Genomic DNA, 10,681 nt, shown 5'->3' on the forward strand with positions numbered 1-10,681 from the left:
TCCTGCTGTAGATTAGGTTTCATATAAACAGCAATCACTTCATAAGTCGCTCCAGTCGCTCGTTTAAAAATGAAGACAACACAAACACAACCCACAAAAGCACATTCCTTTTTCTGTTAAAATTAGTCTTGCTTCCAGTGCAAGCCTCTAGAATATTTCCTCCTATGTGGTGTCATGAAATCAATTATATTCCTTTTATACTGCATAAAGTATAAAACAAAGTATAAATTTATTATTATATTTAATTTTACAGGAATCTAAATTACACTCTTCAGTACAGTCCAGTGCATAAATGGTACCTTGTATCAGTCATTATTAGCTACAACATTAGTATTTTTATATAACTTCAGGTCACGTTTCTATGCCTAAAAGCACCTACAAACTAAAGAAAAGTTTCTGAACTTTAAATTATAGTTCATGAATTTTGGTCAGTTCTGGACAAAAGATATTTAATTTTGGTGGGCAAAAAACCTGCTTGATCAGTCGCCATTCTGAAGTAGAAATACATAGTATTTGGAATTGAATCACGAAGTAGAAACTGCATATCATGGCTCTGTACAAAGGGATTTGAGTAGCATAAATGACAATGATTAAAGCTATAAGTCAGTCTGAATTGTTATGTGGAACTTATATTCCTTGTAGAAAAATACATGCAAATCTCTGTAAAGTCAAACTAGTTTTCCAGAATGTACAATTAGAGGACACAAAGTGGCAGTAAGTATCTGTTTCAATAACCTTGTTCTCTTTTATGTAAATTGTAGTGTGGTAATATACATGTTTGGATGTAAATTGAGGTGCGGTAATACAGATGTTTGGTTTTCACAATACTAAATATCACTGTAAATTCAAGAAATTACCGAGATAAAAAATGCTTTAAAGAAATTTAAGATTTATGAAGTAAGAAAAATTTGAATAAATTTTGTTGTATGAAAAATTAAATTCTATGTAACTCCCAAGATAATTATTGCCATTTTATGCATTCTTTTGACTGACGTGTTGTCATGTTCAAACACAACAACTTTCTTTTCAACTTTATTTCTCTGTCGAAACAGAAAGGTTCAAGAAGGTTTTTTTATAATCTAATGGCAAACACATAGACTAAGATATTAAATGTATTAAAATATAGCTGAACTAAACCAAATGCAGCTAATGATTTTTTTTTTTAATATTTTAAAAACAGATAACACCTTTTACCTAAGAGGTGTGTCTAATTTGTCTTCTGCAGTAATGCAGAGATACTTTATCCATTTTTCAGTGAGTTAATTCATGGATGCCATAGTTAAGTTTGCTGTGGTAACACTGACTTGTGTTTTAGTTATTTTAACTGTAGAATGTGTAGTGTTACAGGGTGAACTCAATGGAGTTCATGTATACTCTATAAACAATAGAATAGAATAGAATCTTTTCAGTTGGAAGGGACCTACAGGGGTGATCCAGTCCAACTGCCTGACCAGTGAAGGGCTGACCTAATCCTAAAGTGTGTTAAGGGTGTCGTCCAAATGCCTCTTAAACACTGACAAGCTTGGGCTTGGAGCATGAATCACCTCTCTAGAAAGCCCATTATACTGTGTGACCACCCTCTTGGTAAAGAAGTATTTCTTAATGTCCCGTCTGAACCTTCCCCGGAGCAGCTTGAACCATTCCTACGCATCCTGTTGCTGGATACTAGGGAGAAGAGCTCAGCACTTCCCTTTCCTCTTCCTCTCCTCAGGAAGCTGCAGAGAACATTGAGGTTTCCCTTTAGTCTCATTTTCTCCAAACCAGACAAGCCCAAAGTCCTCAGCTGCTCCTCAAAGGACATTCCTTCCAGCCTTTTCACCAGCGTGGTTGCCCTCCTCTGGATCAATTCAAGGACCTTCACGTCCTTCTTAAACTGTGGGGCCCAGAACTGCTCACAGATCTCCAGGCAAGGCTGCACCAATGCTGAGTCCAGCAGGATAATCACCTCTTTTGGCCAGCTGGTCATGCTGTATTTGATGCACCTCAGGATTAGGTTTGCCCTCCTGGCTGCCAGGGCACACACTGCTGACTGCTGTCGAGCTGCTGTGGACCAGCACCCCCAGAGCCCTTTCAGCAGGGCTGTTCTGCCACTCCTCTCCCACTTCATACTTGTGCCCAGTGTTGCTCTATCCTAGGTGCAGAATCTGTCACTTTGACTTGTTAAATTTCTCCCCATTAATCATTGCCCAGTGCTCCAGACTGTCTAGATCCCTCTGCAAGGGATCTTGCCCCTCGAGAGAGTCAGCAGCACTTCCCAGTTTGGTATCATCAACAAACATGCATTTAGCTCCTCTGTTCTGATCAGTCATCAATATATTGAAGAGAACTGGCTCTAGAATTGAGCCCTGAGGACACCACTGGTGACCGGTCGCCAGCCAAATGCCTTTAGAAACAAGGAGTTAAATTATTAATTTACTGATATGTTACCATTTAAATGGCACTTTCAGTACTTTGCACTGAAATAAAAATGTGTATACAAAATAGTAATTCCTCTGTAGAAATCTGAACCAGCTCTTTTTCCTGACAGCAAACACTGCTCACAATGGGAGAGTTAATGGTTTATGCTATACAAGTGATGGGCTTCATCTTTTGACCATTGGTACAGATGATCGAATGCATCTCTGGAACAGCTCCACTGGAGAAAACACATTAGTAAGTTTTCAAGGATCTTTGGTTATGATTTCACTTGCACTTCATTGTAGAATATTTATAATTTGTGCAATTCTCATTACAACTGCGGATATTTGTTAGTTTTCATAACGGATATAGCTGATTAATCTCATCATTAGAAGATTCTGTGAGGGTTTTTTTTCCAAATTTCTTACTTCCATTTACTATAAAAATAATAAGAGTATGAAGCAGCCTGGATCTCCGTAAAGTTTGAATATAGGAACCTTAAGTTGATTAGTTTGTGCACATAGCTGAAAACACTTAAGGCAGTAACAAAAACCTGCTTATGCAGTGACTGGTGGTAGAAATTTTTTTTTTTTTTTTCAATTAGTTGTCAGGGTGTGCTATCCCCAAGGCAGTTGTCTATAACTGAGACTTTCACTGATTGGCTGCCTGGCTTTCTTGGAACTTTCTTTTGTGTTTTTGTGTAATCTCTCTCGTGGAGTTGTATAGTAGTGTTAAAAATATCTGTCCCTCCACATCTGCATTGCAACGAAACAGCGGGACAGGGGTTGGGGAGTGGGAAATGAAATAGCTGCTGCTGCTTCAGACCTTTCTGTTGCTTGTTTTTTGCTGAAGGTTCCTGTTTTAATTTTCTGTTCAGTAAAGAAAAGTATTTCCTTTGCCTTATTTTGAAAGAAGTACATACTAGGTAAGTCAGTTTCCATGGGATTTTAAACAGTCGTGATTATGGTCTGTCATTGCTGTCAGGAAAGGAAGAAATTTTACTCTGCTTTAGAAATCTTTTACTTCTGCTTTTAATTCTATCATTTCAGAACACAGTAAAAATAATTCCTTATAGGCGTTTAAATTAAAGGACTTTTCTATCTCCATGGCACCTGTATTTGCCAGCTTTTTTGTAGCAGTTCATATACAGACATCTTTCTATCTTCAATTCATCATCACCCAAGTAGATAATACAGTTTGTTCACTCTCCTGTCACCAGCTGTATCACTGTGTTTTGGTTTTCTGTGCCGGTTAGTTCATTGACTTGTCTCATAGGCTATTTTACAATTTTCTTATATGGTGCAGAATAGCTTGATCCCGCCTTGCTTTTTCAAGTCCAGAGTCATATTGTCCAGAGTACTATATTTTCACAAGCTGCCCAGAGGTATTGATTAAAATAACTTTAAGGCACCAGCAGACAAATAAATGCATGTACGGGTAATGCAAATTCACACCATAGTCCCTGTATTTCCCCTGCTAGCCAGTTCTTTTCATCTCTATAAATTCTTTTTCTATGCCTTTCAAAGGTGTAGAAATTAAGCCATGAGTGTTAATTCTTTTGAGCAGTGAGGTAAAATTGTTTCAATTAGCAAGAGAAATTAATGTTGGAGTCATACGCATCTTGCATTTATCCTTTATCACAAAAAGGAATAGAAAGTCCTTTTTCACTGGGTATAGGAAGTATCAAACAGAAGAAAGTACATTTTCTGATTGTGTTCTCAAAAGACAAAACAAATTTTTAAGATCTTCTTGTTTTGGCAGCATCCTTGCCTTTCCATTGCTCCTCTATCAAGCAGTAACATTTACACTGAATATATCCACATAATTTACTCTTCCCAGCATCCATTCCTCTCTTTCACTGTACGTGCCTTTTTTATGAGCAGTGTTGTGGCTTGGGAATCGTTGCTGTTACAGCTCACATGCTGTGTAAAGGCGTTTAATTGCTCTTTATCAGCAGAGTAATATGCCTCTTAAAACTAGCATTAACAAGACTTAACACAGTCAATATTTACAAACCCTGTTTTACAAAACAAGTAGTATTACCCACAAAGGACATGACATAAGCTCCATGTCTTATGAAAACATTCTCTCAATATGAAAAAATATCAACCTACTTGTATGCTAATCAAACTCTTTTTGCATACATTTTTATCATGATTGAAAGAGATTTTTCTCAGGACTCCTTTTTATTTATATTTTTCCTACATAAGTGTTCTTTACTATGAGAGAGCATACTTTAAACATAGAGCAACAAGTAGTCGTCTTCCTTGCTTGGGTTGTGCTGACTGTTGTTTATATTTGCCTCAAACTTTGGACTCAGGCAATTGATGTCCTATGGATCAAGAACCTGACAAAGCAAAATATTTGTATTAGAATATTTGCCTGATAAACTTTACAAATCTGCTAGCTTATAGTCAAAAGATTTCACACTTAGGATTATGGGTTTTCTTCAGTTTAAGACATGGATTTAGGTAGGAAGCTTTAAAATTAACTCAGAGAGCTTTGCTAGTATTTTACATATAAGTGAATCTCTGTTTTTCAGTAGAAATTAAGAGCATTGTTTGTAGGGCAATATTATTTGAAAACAAAATATTTTATATATAATTCTATGTAGTATTAACATAAATTTAAAATACTGTTATTAGAGAAAATACTTCTTTTAAATCATAAAGTATGGTGTGAATTTCAGGTGTTTGTAGTGGACTTCTCCCTCTTAACGAAAAAATAGTATGTTTTATTTGTCAAAATACTGATGCTTTATTTTAAATAAGTTTGTTTAGAGGTAAGCTATATTGTTCTCATATTCTGTATTTTCTCATGAATACACTTTTGATATGATAGGAACTAATTATATTGAAAGATCCGGTGGGAGTATTTCCTAGCATGTTTGGGAGCTTTCCACTTTCAATCTTTGGTGAGATCTTTATCCGTATAGGACTTGTCAAGAGTTTGAAACATATGAACAATAATAAGCTATACTTCCTATACTGTTATTATTTACAAGGCTTCCCAGATACCTCACAAGCCAGGTCTTAGAAATGTAGCATTTGCTCCTGTGCCAGTTGCCCTTACAGGGAACAGTATCGAATTTGTCAGTGGTGATTTAGTTTTGGTTAGAAAATAAGCTTTTTAATCTCTCTTAATTAGTCTATAATAATTTAGCAAGTTATTCTTTATTTGCTTCATGAGTCTCTTTAATCTCTTTACTTCACCGTTCACTTACGCCATCCCTCTGCTTGCCCTTCAGTTGTTTTCATACTTCCCATTCATCTCCTACTGCTTCTTGGTAACTCATGTGGGGAGATGCAGAATCTTATATTCCAGAAGTTTTTTCTCTCTCTCTTCTTCCCCAGCTTGCTGAGAAATCCTTAGGGCTAATTCTTGCATTGTCTAGACTGATGCTTCTGTACCTTGCCATCCTACTGGTACATTGGCATCAGAAATGTAGTTTTCTGCAACATCGGTTGGCTCCAGTAAACAAAGGGTACTTATAGGGTAGATCCATTTTTGTTCAATCCGTGGAATAAAGTCTTGCAGTATTGGGGTCACTACTGTTTAATATCTTCATCAACACCATAAACAGTGAGATTGAGTGCACCCTCAGCAAGACTGCAGGTGACACCAAGCTGAGTGGTGCACTTGGCATGCCTGAGAGATGGGATGCCATCCAGAGAGACCTGGACAAGCCCAAGAAGTGGGCCTCTGTGAACCTCATGAGGTTCAATAAGGCCGCGTTCAAGGTCCTGCATCTGGGTCAGGGCAATCCTTGGTATCAGTACAGGCTGGAGGATGATATGATTTAGAGCAGCCCTGCAGGGGAAGACTTGGGTGTACTTGGGTGGATGAAAGCCTGAACATGAGCTAGCAATGTGTACTCACAGCCCAGAAAGCCAACTATGTCCTGGGCTGCATCAAGAGAAGTGTGGCCAGCAGGTCAAGGGAGGAGATTCTGCCCCTCTGCTCTGCTCTTGTGAGACCTCTTGTGGAGTACCAAGTCCAGCTCTGGAGTTCTCAGCACAGGAAAGACCTGAACCTATTTGAGCAGGCTCAGAGGAGAGACACAAAAATGACCAGAGGGATGGAGCATCTCTGCTATGAGGACAGGCTGAGAGAGTTGGGGTTGTTCAGCCTGGAGAAGAGAAGGCTCCAGTGAGACCTTGTTGCAGCCTTCGAATGAGGCATGGAAGAAAGACAGGGACAACCATTTTAGAAGGGCCTGTTGAGACAAGTCAGGGGATAATGGTTTCAAACTAAAAGAGGGTGGATTCAAAGTAGATATAAGTAAGAAACTTTTTACGCTGAGCGTGGTAGAACACCGGAACAGGATGCCCAGAGAGGTGGTGGAAGCCCCATCCCTGAAGACATTCAAGGTCAGTTTGGACAGGACTCTGAGCAACGTGATCTAGTTGAAGATGTCCCTGCTCACTGCAGGTGGGCTGGACTAGATGACTTTTAAAGGTCCCTTCCAACCCAAACCATTCAATGATTTATAACTGCACACTGTTGTGCATAAGGAGTTCTTTTATTAGTTTGTGTATCTGAAATAAAATTATTACGTTGAATCATCTAGGAAAATGTTTAAGGTGGTAATTCCTGAATGAGTTCTAATTTCAGTGATAGTTCAGGTGCTCGGTGTAGATCTGGCACACCACATCCTGTGAAAATTCTGTTTTGAAGCATGGAACTGCTGATTTTTAGGCATATCTTTCTTTCTCTTTCTTATATTTGATATTAAGGTGAGTAAACTTGAATGAACAAAAAATCTATTCTCTTGATAGCATCTCTAATTTGAAATCTCAAAAGTTGTATTAAGATTGGGAAGCCTAAAATTTTATTGGGTATTAAGAAAGAAGTAAGATTGACCTTTTGAGGTAAAGTTATTTCCTGTAGTTTTAGTTAATAGCTAACTACATAATTCTTCATTTTTACAGGTGAATTATGGGAAAGTCTGTAATGAAAGTAGAAAAGGAGTCAAATTCACCGTCTCTTGTGGCTGTAATCCAGAGTTTGCCTTCGTACCTTATGGTAGTACCATTGCTGTTTATACAGTTTTCACAGGAGAACTGATCACTATGCTTAGAGGGCATTATAGTACTGTCAACTGCTGTGTATTTCAACCAGATTTTCAGGTGAGTAAAGTACAAACAATATTCCAGACAACCTAAAATATTTATGCACCATTTGTACAAAAAGCGTTAACTTTTTCTTAAATGAAGGGATGTACTTTAATCAAATATCTTGACATAAGAGAGAGTTCTCTGGCTTATGTATCAAGCAAGAGAAGTTTGGTGAATTTCTGAGGATGGTCCTTTCACGATTGTGCTTCTTCCACTATTCATTTCATCTCACATAGATAACTTTTCAATATACCTATAGTAACTTTTGGGTTTATATTGCCATTAATAAATCATATGCGTTAAGACTTTTGCCTGTTGTCTGTAAGACGGAGGAGGAGGCATTCGTCTTTCTCTGAGATACCCAAGACTAACCACAGTAGCAAAGAATGTGAAGTGCATTTAGGTGAAGTGCATTAGTATTGTTATCAGTGTTGAGAAACCTCTCAAGTATTTTGCTTAGATGATCTTGCTCAAATGTGTAGTTACACCAAGCACTGGTTTGGATGGAGTGTTGAGAACGTGATGAGTTGCTTAAATTAATGTGAGAACATTTCACCTAAGAAATGACATAGCATTACAGGGGCTTATGGTACTGACAGCCTTTTTTTCTTGTCCTCTGCTTTTTCCTCTCCCCTTACGGTATATCTTTCTCTTGTAATAAAGACTTAAGTAAGATAAAGTTTGATTTGTTATGAGATACTTCACAACAGATTGTTCTTATGGTCTGTGGTGTGGCAAGAGCAGAGTGGATGTTAGCATGGACTTAACAGCTGTTACATAGATGCCCTTGGGTGTTGAGGATTGTACTTCATATTCCAGCTCCTTTCTCATCTTTTGTTTATGAAATATCAGGCTGAAATATTTGAGGCAGAAAGGGCACATGAATATTTTTTCATGACTCCTCATACAATAATTCATAGAATTCATCTGGTAGCTCTTGCTTTGAGTCCAGTAAGGTTGACTGAAACAATGTTTCCCTATCATTGAGATGGACTTCACTGAAAGCTTTGTGCACCTACAGAGGGGGCAATAGTCCCCCAGCTAGTAAGTCTTGCTAGAACTGGACAGCAGTTCTGACATGAATAGAGAGATACTAGATCCAGTGAAAGGTGGAATATTAACATAGCTAAGGCACACCTTTTCTGGAATGTTCTTGGCTAGCTTAAATAGCCCTTTGTGTTTTTAAGAATAATTTTCCAAAGAAAGTGCTAATGTGTTTATATTAAGACATCTCTAGTGTTCTTTTTGATAAGCTGAAAAGGTAAGACTTACTAAATCTCACTGTAAGTCATGTTTTCCAGCTCTGGAAATGCAAATACCTTTATAATGTTTCTGTCTTGGCTTTCACGATGCTCAGAGAAGCATCACTGGTGTCTGAACAGAACACAGCAACCGCATCAGTCACTGTAGCTGTAGGTTTATGTTGTCAACAACTTCATTTATCTGTTGTGACTTTCAGAATCACCCTTTTTCAGAGTTCAATTGTAGGGGTAGTGTTGTTTTGACTGCTTGTGTTCACACTTATATTTCCAAATAGCTCATTCTATCTTGAGACAATGAACTACATTCATCAGTCTTAATGGAATTCCAATAGAAATGATGATTTTCCAGTTAAACCTCTGTTTTTTGACAGTGCAGTTTTTTGTAAAATTTATAGTCACTTGTTTTATTTTAGTCTTGCAAGCAATATTAAATCCATATATTAATGAAGTTATTCACAGCTGTACATTGCTATTTGCAGTTGCTAGTTGTAAACAAAGCCAGATTTTCCTCGACGAAATCTGCTTTGTTGCAAACCGTGTTGACTAATGTGATTTATATTGCTATGTCTTAACTCTACAGTCACTGCGTTGTTTAACCACCTTTCCCATTGTCTTGTTTAGGATTAAATAAATGTCAGTTAATTTGTATCATTCCATGCTCTTGGTTTTTTTTTTTCTGAATGACATATGAGCTCACTTTCAGTTTTGTAGTATTTCAATATGTATGAAAGCCAGAAGTTTTCTTAGACAGCTCTTTTAAGTCTCTCTGATATAAGTTATGCATCACTGGTAAAATGTGTAGTAGATGGCTTTCTAATATATTTTTTTTTTTTTTTACTTACTAGAACATTTGAAATTAGCACACTACCTTCATATGAAACAAGTTCTTCATCTTTTCTGCATAGTTTCTAATATCTCCATCTACTAGTGAGTCTCTTGTTAAGAGTTTGCATTGTATTAATAGCCTTCTAAACTTTTTCTGCTGTCTTTAACACGTCTGAGTAATTCTTGTCCTACCCACCCTCAAATCTGATCCTTAGATTTTCAAAACTTCTGATTGATATTGGTTGCTGCCAGTCCCTCATGTTCTTTCTATTCATTAACTGTATTTTGATCACTATCATTGTTTTGCCTCATAAGTGGAGTAGGCTCAAAAAGGAACTTTAGCTTTGCACCAGTTATGCATTTGAGGTGAGAAGTTTCTTCTGTTTGCTCAGAACCATATAATCGGATCAATGATACCCAAGCAACTAGCTATTTGCAGTCCAATGATATTAGCTTTACTTGTTCCTATGAGGTCCAAATTAATTAGCCGGTTTTGTGTGGAATATCTTTTGTGTTTGAGATTGTGTGGATCTGTCTCCACAGAGTGGTATGAGATTTAGTTGATGTTGATGTGTATGCCTTTTGAGATCCTGGGAATAGAGCCATAAAATACACTATATTATTGTTGGCTTATATTATTCTTACGTAAGTTTCTCTGTAAAGCTAATAAGATGTTAGTCTTCTTGAATAATAAGAACTGCAGAGTTTGGCCCTTTAATAAGAGCCATTAATTTAGTAGGAGGTTGGTAATTTCAAGGGTGGTGTGGAAGAGAAAATCTTCATTGTGCAATCTCTTAGATCATGTTTACTGTTGGATCTAATGTGCTAGATACCATTGTGCTGTATTACTTGCTTAAAATAATTTAACTAAACAGACAAGACCTGTGTTTCCCTTTCAGAATATGAAATGCACAAATAACATGTCATAAAATATTAGGTAGGCATCAGGAAACAATTTTGCTTTAAATTATATCTACTACTTTTCAAGAAATGCCAGTGACATCTGCAAAAGTGTTTGGCCAATCCTGTGGCAGGCTAGTAAGTAAAGATAACTGGAAGTTAAATAAGGTTTTATTTGCA

At 37.2% G+C, this 10,681-nt stretch overlaps 1 protein-coding gene across 2 annotated transcripts in view; it reads left to right on the forward strand.

Annotated features, from left to right (window-relative positions):
• ERCC8 (excision repair cross-complementation group 8) overlaps positions 1–10,681 on the forward strand; it is a 28,071-nt gene that overhangs the window by 13,441 nt on the left and 3,949 nt on the right. For both annotated transcript variants that reach the window (XM_010142278.1, XM_010142279.1), the window contains 2 exons: positions 2,528–2,652; positions 7,329–7,526. In XM_010142278.1, the coding sequence (XP_010140580.1) occupies positions 2,528–2,652; positions 7,329–7,526 (323 nt within the window). The remainder of the gene's footprint in view (positions 1–2,527; positions 2,653–7,328; positions 7,527–10,681) is intronic.

The sequence above is a fragment of the Buceros rhinoceros genome, unplaced genomic scaffold (assembly GCF_000710305.1).
Source record: "Buceros rhinoceros silvestris isolate BGI_N320 unplaced genomic scaffold, ASM71030v1 scaffold6008, whole genome shotgun sequence".
Taxonomy (NCBI): Eukaryota; Metazoa; Chordata; class Aves; order Bucerotiformes; family Bucerotidae; genus Buceros; species Buceros rhinoceros.